This window comes from Hylobates moloch, unplaced genomic scaffold (assembly GCF_009828535.3).
Source record: "Hylobates moloch isolate HMO894 unplaced genomic scaffold, HMol_V3 SCAFFOLD_7, whole genome shotgun sequence".
In the NCBI taxonomy this organism is placed as follows: domain Eukaryota; kingdom Metazoa; phylum Chordata; class Mammalia; order Primates; family Hylobatidae; genus Hylobates; species Hylobates moloch.
Window position 1 is genome coordinate 52,639,288 of NW_026652282.1, and position 18,441 is coordinate 52,657,728.

The 18,441-nt window shown below is 41.1% G+C and overlaps 1 protein-coding gene across 5 annotated transcripts in view; it reads right to left on the reverse strand.

Annotated features, from left to right (window-relative positions):
- ZC4H2 (zinc finger C4H2-type containing) overlaps nt 1–18,441 on the reverse strand; it is a 124,610-nt gene that overhangs the window by 55,498 nt on the left and 50,671 nt on the right. For 2 of the 5 annotated variants that reach the window (XM_032757071.2, XM_032757073.2), the window contains exon 1: nt 7,832–7,971. The exons of 2 other annotated variants lie outside the window; for them this stretch is intronic. In XM_032757071.2, coding sequence (XP_032612962.1) covers nt 7,832–7,884 — 53 coding nt within the window. In that variant the 5' untranslated portion in view covers nt 7,885–7,971. Of the gene's footprint in view, nt 1–7,831; nt 7,972–18,441 lie in introns of those variants that run through there. One more of the 5 variants, XM_058441687.1, reaches the window with a different exon arrangement.

The following is an 18,441-nucleotide window of genomic DNA, read 5'->3' on the forward strand; positions in this document are numbered from 1 at the left end:
CTTCTGTAACACAATACCACAGACTGGGTAATTTGTAAAGAATAGAAATTTATTTCTCACAGGTCTGAAGGCTAGGAAGTTTAAGATCAATGTGCCAACAGATTTGGTGTCTGGTGAGGGGCTTGCTCTCTCCTTTCAAGATGGAACTTTCTTGCTGCATTTTCAGGAGGGAATGAATGTTGTGTTTTCATATGGTGGAATCACAGAAGTACAAAAAAGGGTCTAAACTCGTTCCAAGTCATTTTCTAAGGCACTAATTCATTCATAATGGCAGAGGCTTCATGACTTAATTACTTCTCGAAAGGTCTCTCCTCTTAATACCATCAAAATAGTAGGATTATGTTTCAACACATGAAATTTGGGGTACATTCAAATCATAGCAGATTGCTAGGCCACAGGTTCTCCAGACAGACTCCTGAGCCAAGACTAAAACATTCAGCTGGATACCTTCTTTTCAATGATTTCTTTCTGGCAAATATGGAAGAGGACAGGTGCAAAGAAGGAGAAGTTCTAGGGCCATGGATTATCCATTGCTGGGACAAACTTGGCAGGCTCATCTGTCACCCAGCTTCAGAGGTGAGTCAACCCCAATGTGCACTCAAAAAGTAGGGTAGGACAGCTGGGACCTGTAGGCCTTGAAGATGGGAAAATTAAGTGAAAAGATACTGTTTACCGGAGATTGATGGAAAAGTGCTGGTATTTGTTAATAAGTTGAGGGGATGATGAGAAGTGGACAATTCCAGATTATATTGTATAGGTGTAACTGGCCAGGCCTTACTAATGCAATTGTTCTCCACATGTAGTCCCTGCACCACCAGCAGCAGCATTGCCTGGGAACTTGTTAGAAATGTAAATTCTCAGGCCCCACTCCATAGCTACTGAATCAGAGACCTTGGAAATACGGCTCAGCAATCAATGATCTAACAGCCCTTTAGGTGGAGCCTCCTGCATGGTCAAGTATAATAACCACTATGCTAATGGTGTGGATGGAGAGGGTCACATAAAAAGAGGAATAAAGAATGGCTTCCAGATTTCAGCATAGTGAGGCATTTACTGAGATGAGGAAGACTGGGAAAGAAAAATGTTTAGGGGTGAGGCTGGAGTTGAGGGCCTGTTTGAGATGCCAGTGATACATGCAAGGGTGTAAGTTAAATGGGCAGTTAGATATGTGAGTCTGGAACTCAAGGGAGAGATCAGAGCTATTGACTTTGATTAGAAGATACTTCCGATGGGTCTAATTTATCCTAAGTGATGGCCACCAAAGGATAGCCCAGCCCTGATTATGGCCCAGATTTATGCTCAGTAAATGTCACTGAATGAACACAAAGGAGCTAGCTTTTCCTGCTTACTCCAGTCTGGTGAGAATATTGCCTAAGTACTAAGCATTCTTCCATGTAATATTTAGTTGCTCAACTGGAAACAAAGCTACTGTCAGCAAAGTAGGTTTCTTATAACAGTTCATTCTGAAAACTTTCTTACATCTCAATACCAAATGCCAACACCTTTTCACTCTCTCCTGTGGCCAGCACTGTTTGGCTTAATTTGCCCATCCACAAGTCCCAGAGGTTCCAGTTGTCCTGTGCCTTGCTCTTGAGTAAGCACTGGTTCTGAGTCAATCCCCAAGCCAGGTAACAGAGGAGCCTACCAAGGCTGCCACACCAATGGCAGAAGGAAAGGAAGAAGGGAGGAAGAGAGGAAGGGAGGAAGGGAGGGAGGAAGGGAGGGAGGGAGGGAGGAAGGGAGGGAGGGAGGGAGGGAGGAAGAAAGGAGGGAGGATATCAATTCAAAATTCCATCATTAGACGGGATAACTTGAGTGCTATAATAAATCTCCCTGTGGAGTCTGTGGTGGGGGTATTGTAATTCATTTTGACTGGGGAACTCGAGAAGGTTTTGGAGAAGATGAGGCATTTCATATGGGTCTTCCTTGAAAAATGAGTAGGATTTAGATGCTTGTAATGGGAGAGTGGCATTCTAGAACGAGGAATCTGCAGAGGCAAAGGTCTGGTGGAATGGAAATATATAAAACAGTAAGAACTTCTATATGGCTAAAGGATAGGATGAATAAAAAGCAGTAGTAGCAGATAAGGTCAGAATGGTGGGTATGGGACAGATTTCCAGGGAGGCAGCATGAATGCCATGGAAACACCAATAGGCAAACGTGTGTTCAACAGAGACACAGTAAGAAATGATGTTAAGTGAGAAATGAATTTCACCTCATGACACAATACACACATACACATATTTAAAACTAAATAAAACCTTCTCCAAAGTATTCCTACTACTTCATATGCAATGTATGTTGATACTTTCCTTTTTATTTTAAAAAAGGTCTTTTAAAAATGCTACTAGTGACCAACTAAATTCTTTTTATGAGCTAATAATGGGACGCAGTCTGTATTTTTCAAAAAGATTGTCATACACAATGAAAAGTCAGTGAAGATGTTTGAGAAATAAAATAACAACCATGCTTTAGGAAGGTAGTTCTCATAGCAATGTGGATGACATTGCAGATAGAGGAGAGACTGTAGACAGGGAAGTAATTCTTCAGATGGAAATGGATACTGCATTACAAATATCCACGCCAGTCATAATGAAGGCCTGAAATGGAGCAGTGAACTGGGAGGTGGAGAGTGGGGCAGGTATTGAGTAAGATATTCAGGATAGAAATAGAATTTGCTAAGTGATTGCAGGTGAGTCATTAAAGAGAAAGGGGAGTCAACATTGACTTTCAGATTGCCATCTGAGGTAACTGTGCAGAGAATGGTGGTATTAAACCAAAGGTTTAAGGGGAGGAGCTTGATTGCTGTTTGAAGAGATGTAGATATAAAGCTGAGATTTATCAGTGAAACTTCCAGGCGGACAAACCCAGTAGGGTGTCATATGTATGGGCTAAAGCACAAATGTGGGTGGGGTATAGAGGTTGGAGATTTGGAGGATACTATTGGAAGCCATGAAGTACAGGAATTTACTCAAAAGAGTGTGTAGAAAGAAAAAAAGAAAAGAAGGACCCAGTCGAGAAACATTCATTTAAGAGTATCTGCTTAACACAACATCTCCTTCCAAAATAGTTTTTCTTTTTTCAAGTGAGGAAAGCTCTTTGTGTATGGATATGTGTACATCAGGGTGTGAGTGTACGCAATACACATGAATGGATGGCATGTGCATTTTAAGGAAATATTGTTATGTACTTGGGGAGCTGGTGTAGGGCTCTGGTCCATTTAATGGTGCCTGTACTCACTGTCTCTGTTTTATTACTGTTATCCTCTCTTTCCCTGTTTTCTATCTCCCTTCTTTTGTTCCATTCTTGTCTCTCTTCTTCCACTTATCTACATGCTCCTTCATCACCATTTAAAAGTCCAAGGAAGGCCGGGCGCGGTGGCTCACGCTTGTAATCCCAGCACTTTGGGAGGCCGAGGTGGGCGGATCACGAGGTCAGGAGATCGAGACCACGGTGAAACCCCGTCTCTACTAAAAATACAAAAAATTAGCCGGGCGTGGTGGCGGGTGCCTGCAGTCCCAGCTACTCGGAGAGGCTGAGGCAGGAGAATGGCGTGAACCCGGGAGGTGGAGCTTGCAGTGAGCCGAGATTGCGCCACTGCACTCCAGCCTGGGCGACAGTGCGAGACTCCGTCTCAAAAAAAAAAAAAAAAAAAAAGTCCAAGGAAAACATGGGCAAAATAGATTAGTGTAGGATTTGGAGGCTGAGGTTGGGAACATAATGTGGGAGTGTGATTGGGATTGAGAGGAAAGACAGGGGTGGGCGTGTGTTCACAGTTAGAAGTAGAAAATGGTCTTTGGTGGGAGAATCCGCTTCTGATGTTTTTCCCACTGCAAATTCTGCCATTGGTGTGAGTGCTGAGTATGAATGTGTATATTTCTGGGCTCGTGTCTGGATGTGTGTAAGGCTCTTAGCTTGACTTCAATAGGTCATTAGATGATGCTGCCGTCATCATTCCTGCTTCTGTCCAGCAAACATTATTTCTTTAACAGAAATATGCTGCTATGCTTATACTTCAGGAGATTTAGGATTAGAGCAGTTGAAGAATTGTGAATAATGGTTAATCAGATAATCAGCATTTGTAAGGGCAGTTAATAACATTGAAATGCGCATGCCATGTGAATAGGAGGATATATTACTTTTTCTTTCCTAGCTGTGTAACCATGGGAAAGTTGCCTAATCTATCTGATCCTCAATGTCCTTATCCGTAAAATGGGTGTAATAATTCCGATCCCAGATTTCCTTTGGGAAGACTAAATAGTAAATGAGCCAGGAGCTTTTAAATTAAAAGGTGCTTAACAAATGTTAGTTCCCTTCTTCAGTTTCTTTGACCCTTTGCTCCTTCCTTCTTTCTACCTCTCATACATGTTTATCTGTCCATATGTGAACATCAAGTATATGTTTATAGTACTTTCTCCATTTTAAATTCTTAAACCAAGTGGCTTAACCTTTGTATATTACTGTAAAATTATCAAAAGCAGTTTAATTTAAGTCACTTTTGGAACACACACATTTGGAATTGTTATGTCTTCTTGGTAGAGTGACTATTTTTCATTATGTAATATCCATCTCTGTCCCTAGGAATTTTCTTTGCTCTGAAGTCTGTTTTATTTGATATTAAGATGGCCATTCCTACTTTATTTTGATTAATGTTTGCAAGGTATTTAGACCATTTGTTGTGCACATAATTATTGATACATGAAGGTTAAGCCTGCCTTTTTATTTTTTGTTTTATGTTCATTCTCTGTAATTTTAGTTTCTCCATTTTCTTTGCCCTGCCTTCCTGTGGGTGACTTGAGCATTTTTAAAAAATTCATATTGATTTATTTATAATGTTTTGAGTATATTTATTTGTACAGCATTTTCAGTGTTTTCTCTCAGTAATATGTTATATATACATAATTTATTTAATAGTCTTCTGACATCACCACTTTACATGCTTGAATGAAGTGTAGAAGCATGTCCTTCCCTTTACATCTCTTTACATTCCCCAGTTTACAATATAAATGTGTTAAATATTTCCTCTACATATGCTGAGACCACACTAGATAACATTATAAATTTAGCTTCAATTATCAAACATAAGAAATTTCAAGAGGAAAGAGAAAGTCTACTGTATTAACCATGTTTTTGCTTACTGTTTATTGTTTCTTTCTGTTTTCAGAGCTTACTATCATCTTTTTTTAGGGTATATCTAAATTTCCTTAGTATTTCTTCATTGGAGAATGTCTTGATTACCCATTCAATACTGAAGGATATTATTATTGGACATAAATTTATGGGTTGTCACTTCTTTTCCTTCAGCACTTAAAAAATGCTGGGGCATCATCAGTTTCTGATGATAAATCTGTCATTCTAATATTTTTTTTCCTTTGTAGAATTGTTTCTCTTCAGCTGTTTTGAAGAAGTTTCCTTTTTCTTTCATTTTCAGAAGGTTGATAACAATGTGTCTTGGAGTGTGTTTCTTTGTGTCGATGATGTTGGTGTTTGCTCCCCTTCTTGAATCTAAATGTTTACGTCTTTTGCACAGTTTGGGAAGTTTTTAGTCATTATTTTTCCCAATACTTTTCCAATCCTGCCCTCTTTCTCCTGGGAATTTGTTGGCATAAATGTTAAAGCTTTTGTTATAGTTCCACAGTGATTTCTATTGTTTTATATTTGTAAGCTATTTTTTCCCCTCTGTCTTCTCCACCTTACTGCTGAACCTATCCATTGAGTTTTTTGGGGTTTTTATGTTACTGTGTTTTTCAGTTCTAAAAATGTCACTTTGTTCTTCTTTATGTTTTATATTTCTTTGTTGAGACTTTCTATTTATTTTTTGAGACTTTCTACATTATCATTTGTTTCAAGTGTATTGTAACTGCTCACTGAAATGTTTTTAGGACAGGTGCTTTAAGATCCTTATCAGATAATTCTAACATGGGTGTCATCTCAGTATTGGCATCTGTTTATTTTCTCTTCTCATTCAAGTGGATATCTTAGTATGGAAAGTGATTTTTGATTAAAAGTCGGATACTCTGGATCTTATTTAAATCTTTTGTTTTAGCAGTCCTCCACCATTCTCTTGGATGGAAGAGGGACAGTAGAAGTCCAGTTTCTCCACTGTCTCTTGACATCCAGATTGGGGAGGGGCTGTTTGTTACTGCTGTTTAGAGGTGAAAGTTTGGCCTTCTCTCTGGGCCTATGCTGATTCCATCCTAGCTGGTTGAGGTAGAAACTCCTAATTACCATTGGTAAGGGTAGCAGTCATGGTTCTCCATATGGTCTTCCCTGGGAGAGGTCTATTTTCACTGGGGATTAAAGTCCTTGCTCACAACTGGTCCTTCTCTGGGCATGGGGTGGTGGTTCCTTTGAAGCTTGGTGAGAGTGGAAGTCTAGGCTCTCCATTTGTAAGCCTAAGCTTCTGACTAGCTGCATCGTTATTATGACAGCTGGCATTCTACTGTACTAAGGTGTCTCACTTTCTAGCTAGCTTCTGATGCTTTTGCAAAAAAAAAAAAAAAAAAAAAAAAAATGCAACATATTCCCTTCTCCTTTCCAGACTTTGCCTGGGACATAGTGGGAAAAGGAATACCTTTGCAGGCAGACCAACAAAATGTGGCAATTTCAAGCTGTGTGGCTGTGGGAAAATCACTCAAATTCTCTGGGCCTCTATTTCCCCAGCTGTAAAGGAGGAGTAGGAAGCTCACAGGACTGTTGCGGAATGAGCAAAAGTAGGTCAAAGGGCCTGGCACACAGGGGCGGGAAGGGGTTCAATAAATGATAGTTCCCTTCCTTTACCTCTCCTGTAGAAAGAGAGATGCAACCCCTCAAGAAGAAGAAGAAACCAAGGTGCTTTACCTACCACCACTAATCACCATGTGTCGGTCTCATCCAGCACTCTAAGGGTTAAATCTCATGATCAAAGTCTTATTTCTTAAAGAAACACACTTAACATCTTCCACCTTGGGTTCTCAGAAAACAGTCCAGGGAGAGAGCTTGACCCAGGCCACTCTCAGAGTGAGAGCAAAAGCCAAAGCATGGGCTCACGCTGACAAGGGGAGGTGAAGAAAGACCTTGTGCCAGCCCACACAGCCCGCCTGGCGCTATTGTGTTCTGAGCAAGGACAATATCATCGCTTTGCCAAAAGCTGCTCCAGGAGCAACCGGGTAGCGGACTCCACTTCGGCAACTCCCACTTTGCCAGCCCGCCTGTCACCTCCAGCTCCTCAGAGCAGCTGTCGCGATCCCACCATCAGCGCAGCGACAGCGTCCCCAGTCCCCATTGCTCCCATCCCCCTCCCAAGCGCGGGATAGGAAGGAAGAAAGTGGCGAGTGAAAGGAAAACGAGAGCGCGCCATTCTCCCAGCTCCGCCCGCTGAGATTCCTCTGCAACCCCCACTTGGCAGCCCCTGGCAGCAGCCACCAGCCCCGATGCGCTAGACTTAGCTCTCAAAAGCCTTTCCCGAACTCCAGGTTCTGAAGTTGAACAAGAGACTGGAAAAAAATCTCGACTCTTAAAGAGCAAGGAGCCAAAGACACCTTGGGGCACACAAGTACTATTAAAAAACGTGTCCATGAATGCAGAGCCCTGACCTCCACCTCGAGAAGAATAAAACTGTCTTGGTACCAACCCCGTGTTTCTTCATCTTTGCTTTCTCAGCCACATCTGGCAAGAGGTCTCTCTCTCTCAACTCAGCGCCCCTCCCATCCTCACCTCTCCGGCAAGTCTGTGGTGAATGGGCCCCTTTCCAGCTCCTCTAGACAAACAGCCCAACAATAGATAATTAGCCCTCTCCCGCAAGGAAGGGTTGGTTGGAGAGGGGCGGGGAAGGGGACAACGTGCCACTTACCTGATCTCTTTAATGCTTTCCAATTTGCACATGATTTCTTGCTCATCTGCCATACTTTTCACTGTCAATTTCACGTCCCGAGAGATGTACAAATACACCAGCCGAGGGATACAATAGACACAATGTAGCCACCTCCTCCGGGCTTGGGGCTATGAGCCTGTGCAGTAGGGGCTTGGAGAGGCCTGGGAGCTGTAGTCCGCAGCTTCAGGGCCAGTCAGGAAGCCCGGGGGCCTGTAGGACTACAACTCCCAGAAGGCCAAGCGAGACAAGCCTGTTTCCCTTCCTGCAGCCGCACTTTAAATCAATTTGTTATAGATAATTATGTCAAAGGTTGTGAAGAGTGCAAAGGAATGGGGATATTCGTCTGGCCCGTGTGTGGGAAAATGGGGAAAAAATTACTCCTGAAGGCAATTGGAGAGATGAGAGACGTACCCATTCGCTCCCTTCGGGGGCCCTCGCACTTACCCACCCGCAAAAGATTAGCGGTAGTCGCTAATTACGCCTTGGGGATGGAAAGAAACCCTGCAGGGAAAGTAGCTTTGGAGATGTTGAATGTGCTAGCTGCTGCCTGGGGACCAGTAACTTTGGCATTCAATTTAGGGTGGGGCGGGGGGGGGGGAAGAGGAGGAAAGGAGGAGGGAGATGCTGCAAAAGCTGGGGGAAAGGAGAGTGGGAAGGAGAACCTTGTTACTTCCAGCTACTTACCCATTCAACAAACAATTACTTAAGCTCGGACTTTGCCAGTCAATTGAAGAAGTACTTACTGTAGGAGTCACCGGGTGAGGCAGATAAATAAAAGCAAATCCTTGCCTTTGAGGAACAGAAGAGGCTGAAAATTTACCTATTAATTACAATACAGTGTGGTGTCAAAATACAGGAATAGATAAGGTGTAACCTGTGCAGAGAAGATGTAAATAGGTCTCAAGAATGACTAAGAATTTGTCAGACCATAGAAGAGAATGAGCTCTCCAGGTGAGGATACAATAGAGAGAGAAAGGAAAGGATGAGTGGTTCAGAGTGCCTGAAATATAGGGTTCTTATATGAGGTGTAGAGGTGGAAAAAAGAAATGGGAGTTGTAGTATTTAGAAAAGGCAGGTAGGAGCCAGACTATGAAATATGTTAAATATCTGACTAAAGGGTTTGGACTTAATCCTATAGGCAGACATTTATCTAATAAACTTTTAAATTAATTAATTTATTCATTTATGAGACAGTCTCACTCTGTCGCCCAAGCTGGAGTGTAGTGGCACAGATCTCGGCCCACTGCAACCTCCTTCTCCTGGGTTCAAGCAATTTCCTGCCTCAGCCTCCCGAGTAACTGGGATTACAGGTGCCCACCCACCACGCCCGCCTAATTTTTGTATTTCTTAGTAGAGATGGAGTTTCATCATGTTGGCCAGACTGGTCTTGAACTCCTGAGCTCAAGCAATCCACCCGCCTCAGCCTCCCAAAAGTGCTGGGATTACAGGCATGAGCCACTGCGCCTGGCCCTAATAAACATTTTTAAGTGCTTATTCTGCACCAAGTAATGTTTAATTATTTTATGTTTCAAAGCACGGTAGTGATAAGGATGGAGGAATATTTTAGAGAGGGACTCTGGAAGCAAAGTGGAGAATGATTAGAGGACATGAGACCAGGTAAGAGGCAGTTACTCAGAGTGCACAAACAGGCCTAGAGAGCTGGATGTTGGACAAAAGGAAGATGGTGACTCACTCCCAACTAAAGGTGAGTCAGAACTCTCTCTGAGTTTGTCCTTTCTTTTATTGAGCTTCAGTTTCCTCATCTGAAAAATGTACCTAGTGAGCCCACCTCAAAGGCTTGTTGTGAGGCCTCTATGAGATCATTCCCATGATCACGCTGAATACAGGGCTTGGTATTTTGTAGGAGCTTGAGAAGTTTGTGGAACATGAATCTCATGTCATTCGGGATGTCCACAGTGATTTTAAACATTCTCCAGGGAAGAAATTAAAGCCCTTCTCTTCTTTGGATCCAAGATGTAATAGCTTTCTTAACCATAAAATTCTCCCTGGTGTCTACATTTTCCTATCGTCTTGAAGGTTGCTATCTTGTACAGCCATTAGTTGGTATTTAAAGAACATTGAGTTGGTTAGTCACAAAGCCTGTGGATCCAGAGCCAAGAACTGGCCCCAGCTCTATCCCGTAAGGGGAAAAGGTAAGCAACAAGCCTGTGTTAAGTGCCTGGCATGTACTGGCTACTGTGCTGAGTCTGATATGTACAATCTATCCTTTCATCCTCACAACCACTATGAAGGGGGCAAGTAGATTCATCCCCTTTTAGAAGGAAGAAAACTGACTCAGATAGGGAAAGTTGTTTTGCCAAGGCCACACAATAAGTTATAAAGCTAGAGCCTGTGCCCAATTTGGACCAAGTTACTTGCAGATTAATGAAGAGAGTGTGTCTGGAAAAAAATATATATATATAGCAACCAAAACTACAATGGGGTCTCAAGTGTATGTATCTATGTCAAACATAAAGTGGTTTATAATGCATTAATGCTGGCTTGGGGAGAAGTGGAGGGTTTGTATGGGATGTGTGGGAAGCAATTTATGAACAGCCTTTGAGATTTTAAACCTAATGTCTCTCTCTTTTTCCACTGTCCCCTTCACCCTAAGAATCCTTACCACTGACTATGTTCACACATCTGTTTCAATTAAATATGTTAATGGGTTTAGAGTCTGATTTGGTAATAATTTGGGAACTATCTTGTCTTTCTAGCCTCACTGAAATCCCAGTTTACAGATGAGGAAACTGAGACCAAGAGAGGCAAAGGACTTGTCCAACGTCACCCAACTTGGCTGAAACAGAACCAAGACTCCTGACTCAAGGGCCGGTGCTCTTCCTATGGCCCCATGTGGCCTGTATCAAGCTGCTGCTGCTACCATGGGGCCTGAATGTCTCTGTTACTTTTCAGCCAGAAGGTGCACTCCAATATAGGGTGTCTGCAGAGGGCCAAGCATGTCCCATGCTTCCAACTATGGATATTTAAGGGAGATAGCAGTTAATCTAAGAGAAGAGGCTGTGGGAAAACCTGGAGCTTGGAAGAAGGTTTGTGCTATTTGTAACAATTAAAATGTCCAAATATAGAAAGAGTAATATGCCTCTTAGCTTCTGTTGGTTTGCTTTTGGCTCCTTGACCTCCTTGAGAACAGATGTCTCACCTGTTCCTTGCTGAGTTTTAAGAATCCAGGCTAGCAGTGAGAGGAAGGAAAATGTTGTAGAGAAAGAGTGAGGAAGAGAAGGAAACCATAGCCTTCTGCCCCTTCTTCTGAAGCAGCACTTAAAACAGTATCTGCAAGCCAAGGTGGTGGCTTTTCCATAGTAAGTGTTCAGTAGCTCTCAATTGATCAGAAGTTTGCAACGGCTGAAACAATATTTAAGATATGGGCTAGCAGTGAGTTCTAATGCATGATTTTATTAGAAGAACTGATTGATTTGAGGGGGTAGAAATAAAAAACATATTAGTTTTATCAGGGCCAACATTATTCTTATTGCTAAGAAACAGGTAAGTCAGGCAGGGTATGTTGGGGTTAATATCATTAAAATGCAAGAAATTAGCAAAAGGGAAGCCAGTCAGTCTCGATTATACTTTCAGGGAATAGATCGAGACTTTAAAAATGGAGGCCAGAATATTGAATTCACAGACATTTCTTTGTACTTCAACAGTGAACTAAACTAAGAGGAGGCAGAGATGCAACAACAGTCTTGGTTCCAAATTGCCTTTCAAAAAGTAGTTCAAATTACTTATTAAATTTCTCATTATATTTCTTAATCAGCATTTCTAAGAGAAAAATGAGCCAAAAGTTTTCAGCCCAAAAATGTTTATTGTGCACCTATGATATGTCAGGAACCATCGAGGTTTTAGTGAAGATTTCATAGCAGATACGACAGACATGGGCCCTGCCCTTACCAAGCTTACCATTTAGTGAGAGAGGCCAGCTATTACAAAGATCATGCATACATATATAGCTATACCTAGCAATCAGGGCTTGAAATAAGTCTAGGTTCTGTGAGCACACACATAAGGGGAGAACCAATTTAGTCCTGAGGAGTGAGCAAGGAGTCAGGGAAAAGCTTCCTGAACAAAACTAGGCAGGATGAGAGAGGAAGGGAGGGAAACAGCAGGAGGCATCGAGGATTAATTCATGCAAACAGCCAACAGATATTTACTGAACACTTAATACATGCCAGGCACTCTCCTAGGTTCCAGGGATATATAGTGCTTTGCATGTATTAAGTTAGTTTAATCCTTGCAAAAACTTCACAGGAAGTATATATTATTATCATCTTTATTTTACAGAAGAGGAAGTTGAGGCACAGAGAAGTTAAGTAACTTGCCCAGAGTAACACAGCTAGTAAGTGGCAGAACTGAGATTCAAATTTAGAGAGTCTGCCTCCAGAAGCCATGCTCTCACCTACTATATTCTATTAGTTACCCAAGATCCCAGTTCTTAGGAAGTTTACATTCTAGTAGGAGGAGCCAGAAAATAATGACAGAAAAGAAAAAAAAATAAACATAATAATATTAGGGGGAGATAAGACCATAAGACACTAATTGAGGATAATAGGACAGAATGGTGGCAGGAGGGGGAATGTTTTAGTTAGGATGGTCAGGGAAGGCTGCTGTTCAGCGATGACATTGTAGTGGAGACATAAGGAGTTGGGCATACAATGATCTGGAGGAAGAGTGCTCCAGGCAGAACGAATAGCCAGTGCAATGGTCCTGAGTCAGAAAATGCTTAGCCTATGAAAAAAAAGTAGGTAGGGCTCTGGCTGATTAAGGGGAGCAGAAGTAGACTGAGGAGACAATTTATATCATTAAACTTTTATTCTAAAAACAGGGTCTTGTAAACCATGGTGATGAGTTTGGGTTTCATTCTAATTACAATAGGCAGACATTGAGGGTTTTAAGCAGGGGAGCAACATGATCTAGTTTTTAAACATCACTGACTGCTGTGAGAACAGATTTTATTGGGGCAAAAGTAGAAGTAGGAAAACCAGTGGGAAAACTATTACGGTTTTCCAGGAAAGAAATTATGGTGGCTTGAATTACAGTAGTAATAGTAGATATGAAGAAAAATGGGCTGATTGGAAACATATTACTGGGCACAGAACTGATATGATTAGCTCATAGATAGGATGGAGAGGTATGGAGGGAGAGATAAGGCATCTAAAATGACTCCTGGATTTTTGGCTTCAGTAATAAGGTCAGTGGCATTCACTGAGACAGGAAAGACTGGAAGAGAACCGTACGATGTTAGAGCTGGAAGGCACTCACCTATGGTATATGGAAAAACTGAAGAACAGAAATGGCAATTCACCTCCCTAGGTTAGGGAGTTAGGAGCTGAGATAGGTAATCTCATTCTTCACACTCTCTCAGAAAATTTTCATGTTCTCCATCGCTTCAGCCCTTCAGCTGGGGTGTTGAGGGGTGTGTTTCAAGCCTTAACTTTGAAGATTCCCCTAGGAGATGGGACTTGTGGGTGATTAGCTAGAATTTGTATCTGCTTACATAGACAGTGCTAGGTATTCTTAGGCAATATTTCAGCTGAGATTCTTGCTGTTTTTGATGGCTTTATGTCATTGAACTTTCACTCCTCTATTCTTTCTCACCTACCCAATGTCACTGACCTAGATCCCCCAAATGCAAATTTCAGGGAACAAAGATCTGGCAGTGGAAGTAGGGGAGTCCCACTTTTCCCCTCTGCAAGTCTGAAAAACCCTAGTGTAAAAATTCTATTATAAAAGCAGTCTAGTGTACATCTACTGCGTTTTCTTAGTAAACTTTCATCCACACCCTCCCCTCTTCTTCAATTCCCACCTCTTTGAAAGTGACCAAAACTGACTGTCTATCTCCAATGACCTTCCATTTCTAACCGCCTCCTTTATATCACCAGAACTAAGTATGGGATTGAGTTTCCAAAAGGGCTGAGTCTTACCAGGTTCCCTGCACATCTTTCCCAGGCTGGGGTACTTTAGAACTACTCATAGGGCCCTTGTCCCCCTCATAGAGCTGTTTAATGATTAAATGAAAAGAGATAAGGTGTGAGAAAGCACCTAGCACATTGGTTGAATTATAATAGGCATTCATTACAAATATCCCTCATCTTCTCACCACTTGCCCTAATTCTCAGAGTCATTTTGAGAACCCAAATTTGGTGATAATTCAGTGAATAGAAACAGGAGAGAAGCATGAAAAAACTATAAATAAGTTGTCTTGATTTAGGCTTGAGAAGACAATGACAGAGGCTTCATTTAGAAATCTCAAAATGGACAGGGCAGCATTTGATGTGAAGGTTGTAGCCATTATTTCCCCTAAGTCTGGGGCAAAAATGGCTTCGATTATAGTAGAAGCGTTAGAGGGATAATAACTTAAAAAGCCACAATGACAGATAAGCAACCCCAAGGAAAAGATGGACAGATTCAACTGTATAAAAATGTACAATGAAAAATGACACTCATAAAATAAAAATGAAACAGACTGGGAAAGTAAAAATAACTCATAAATCTTAGTATTACCCCACCCAAGGGTTGGTTGCATTGTAAACAATAGACCAAACCTTATGCCTATGAATGAAACATCTGGTATCTGCAAGTAAATGGATTGGGAGAGGAGTGGGAAGGCAGATGTCCTCTCCTGGGCCTTCAAAATCCCCTTGCATATATCACATATAATTGCCCAGCTTGACTTCCCAGATACCCCTTCCTTTCCTAGCACAGGTGGCAGTATGCATAGTGGTGAGGCACCCAGACTTTTCAGTCAGGCTGCCTGAGTTCACCTCTGGTCTCTACTATTTTTAGCTATCTGACTCAAGGGCAAATAACTTCCCCTCTATGGGTTTTGGTCTCTCATATGGAAAATGGAAATGATAGTCATTGTAAATAACTCTTAGGTTGTAATTAAATTAATAAATGGAACTGGCTAAAACAGTATAATAAATACTATAGAAGTATCTGCTATTATTATTAAGATGGATATTCTTCAATAAACTTACTTGTTACCTCCTTGTTTTCCATCATTGGCAGCCTAGCTCCCCTACCAGACAGGTTCCTATTATCCTCTAAATCACAAGACTTGAAAAGGATTGTGCTTATCTACTTGGGAATGAAAATGCCAAATAAATGCATCATAGATATGGCCAATCTGTCATAAAATTGAGGATATAACAAATTTAAACATCTGACATTATTTAAAAATAGGAAAATCATGTTCCCAGTCCTATAAAATGACCATAAATTTACTATATACACTGATTACATGATCTACTCTTCCAATTAATAAGATAAGTCATATATAGTGTATGTTAGCACATAAAAATATATCTCAACTTATATCATAAACTAGATAAAAAAATAACATGTAGGTCTATGGAATACTATTCAAACATTTAACTTAAAAAAGTTTTGCCTTCTAAAAATTTAGATAAGCTTTTTGGGGAATAATTTGAATGATTTTGGGTTTCTTGAGGGAAAAAGAGTAACTGAAGAAACAAAGGAATTCAAGAAATGTCTTCTTGACCCAACATTTCACTTCAACACGTTTATTAGTACCCTCCTTGTTTTCTTTGTTGAAATTTTAGATTCAGGGGGTACATGTGCTTGTTTGTTACATGGATATTATATGCATAATGGTGGGGGTTGAGCTTCTAGCATACCCATCACCAAAATATTGGACATTGTACCCAGCAGGTAGTTTTTCAACCTGCACCTCCCTCCCATCCTCCATGGTTTTTGAGTCTCCAGAGTCGACTTTCTCCACCTTTATGTCCATGTATACCCTTTGTTTAGCTTCCACTTATAAGTGAGAGCATGTGATATTCTATTTTCTGCTCCTGTGTTAATTCACTTAGGATAATGTAATCACCCAATGGGTTCATCTTGCTCACTGCCCAGAAAAGCCAATGCATTGAGAACGGAAGGTTTTCACAATAGAAAAAGAGTTCGATAAATGCAAAGCCAGCTAAACAAGAGGACAGGAGTTTATTATTACTCAAATCAGCCTCCATAAAAATTTAGAGGCTAGGGATTTTTAAGAACAGCTTGGTGGGCAGAGGGCTAAGGAATGGGGAATGCTGTTTTGTTGGACTGAGGATGAATTCATAGGGAGTCAAGGCTTGTTTTCTTGCACTGAGTCAGTTCCTGGGAGTTGGGGCACAAGACCAGATGAGCCAGTTTACTTGTCTGGGTGGCCCAGCTGGTCCATCAGAATGCAGGGTCTGAAAAACATCTCAGACACCAATCTTAGGTTTTACAACAGTGATGTTATCTATAGGAGCAACTGGGGAGGCTAGCAATCTTGTGACTACTGGCTGCATGAATCCCGAGCCATTATTTCTTATCTTGTGGCTACTTTGTTGGTTTTACAAAAGAGGCCTGATCCCCAAGCAAGAAGGGTATTTGTTTTGGGAAGGGGCTGTTAGCATTTTTGTTTGTTAAACTACAAACTAAATTCCTCCCATAGTTACCTTGGCATATGCACAGGCATGAGCAAGGGCAACTTGGAGGTTAGAAGCAAGATGGAGTTGGCAGTTAGGTCAGATTTCTTTCACTATTAGAGTTTTCATATGTCAGATTTTCCTCACTGTCACAATGTTCACAAAGCTGGTTTCAATAATGGCCTCCAACTCCATCCATGTTGCTGCAAAGAACATGATTTTGTTCTTTTATGGCTACATAGTATTCCATGGTGTATATATACCACATTTTCTTTATCCAATCAACTGTTGGTAGACACTTAGGTTGGTTCCATGACTTTGCTGTTGTAAATAGTGCTACAATAAACATACGAGTACAGGGGTCTTTTTTGTTATAATGACTTATTTTCCTTTGGATAGATACCCAATAGTAGGATTGCTGGGTTGAATGGTAGTTCTGTTTTTAGTTCTTTGAGATATATCCATACTGTTTTCCATAGAGGCTGAACTAATTTACATTCTCATCAACAGTGTATGACCGTTCCCTTTTTTCCAACATCTGTTGTTTTTTGACTTTTTATTAAAAGCCATCTTGACTGGTGTAAGAGTATCTCAGAGTAGTTTTAATTTGCATTTCTCTGATTATTTCTGATGTTGAAAATTTCTTCATATGCTTGTTTGCTGTTTGTATGTCTTCTTTTGAGAAGACATGTCCTTTGCCTGCTGTCCTAGGGGCTGGAGATCCAGAGAAATAAGAACAGTTCCTGCTTTGGGGATGCTCATAGCTTATTTGGAGATGGGCCAGTAAATAAGCAATGACAATACAGTGTGTGCTGTGTTATAATGGAAGAGTGAATAGTAAACTCTGGGATAACATAAGAGGGATTAAGAAACTCTACCAGGGAGAATCTGAAAGGGTTTCCCAGACAGGTGTTTTCAGAACTAGATCTGTTGCAGGCACCGTTAGAAACCTTGAATCAATATTCCTATGGCAAGCAGAGGCATGCTGGTTGCTAGAGCCCACACTCCTCTAAGCCATCACATTTTGAGTAAAGGCTCACTGAACATTTCTTCTCTTGACCCTCTTACTTCCTCAGCTTATTTAACCCTATAAATGTTAGTGGGCATCAAAGCTGGAAAGGCTTCTCAGAAGACAGCTATATCCATGGTTTTCAAACTGGGTTTGGCAGAACTCTAAGATTTTAGAGTGAAGGGAAGCCACCCCTATTCCTTTCTTAACTAGAACTTAATTGGTATTATTTTCATATTTGGGGATTTTGTGGAAGATATTTTTCAATACAGTGATCTGTTGCTTAAAAAATATTTGAAAAACAGTGATTTATTCCAATTTGTCCTTATTTTAAAGACAGAAAAACAGGATCAAAGTAAGCAAGGCTTGGCCAAAGATCAAAGAAATGCAACAAGAAAAAAAGTGCTATTAAGACAAACATGCTTATCCTTTACTTGTCAAAGACAGCTTTTTGGTCTATTAGTCCTCCAGTCCCAAGCTAGATGCTCTGCCTTCCATGTTTCAAGATGTGGCCTGGTATAGCTTTATTAGCAGTGGCAAGCCAGGTCAAGCTGAAAGGGGCCAGAATCTAAGGCCAGGCATTCCCCCCATCTCCCTGCTACTACATGCTGACATTGTAGTGAGTGAGTGAGGAGGGAAGACTCAGGCTCCAGGTATAAAGCTGGACTACGGTATATTAAGTGGCAAGCCACAGTTCAGGGAGCCAGTGGAGTATGATGTAAATTAGTAGGGGCATCCCAAGAGGTAGGAGATGCAGAACAAGGAGGGCTCCAAGGCAATCCATGTTTTGAAGGTCCCAGTGGGCAGTTGGCTACAAGATGGTGTGTCCATGGAAACAGGGGTTCCAGCTACCAGACTTCAGGTAGTCTCTAAGATGGAAGCAATGGAGGAAGGTAGAAAGATTGTCCAGTGAGAGAAAAGCAGGTCTTCATTTTAGAGGACCTGGTGACCTGGACAGCAAATTGGGGCATAAAGAACAAGGCAGGAGCCTAATGATAAAGACTGGGACAAAATGTCAATTATCTCCAAATTGACATACAGGTTTAATGGAAACTGATATCAAAATCCAGAAATATTTTCCGTAGACACAGACAAGATAGTTCTTTTTTTTTTTTTTTTTTTTTTTTTTTTTTTTTTTTTTTTTT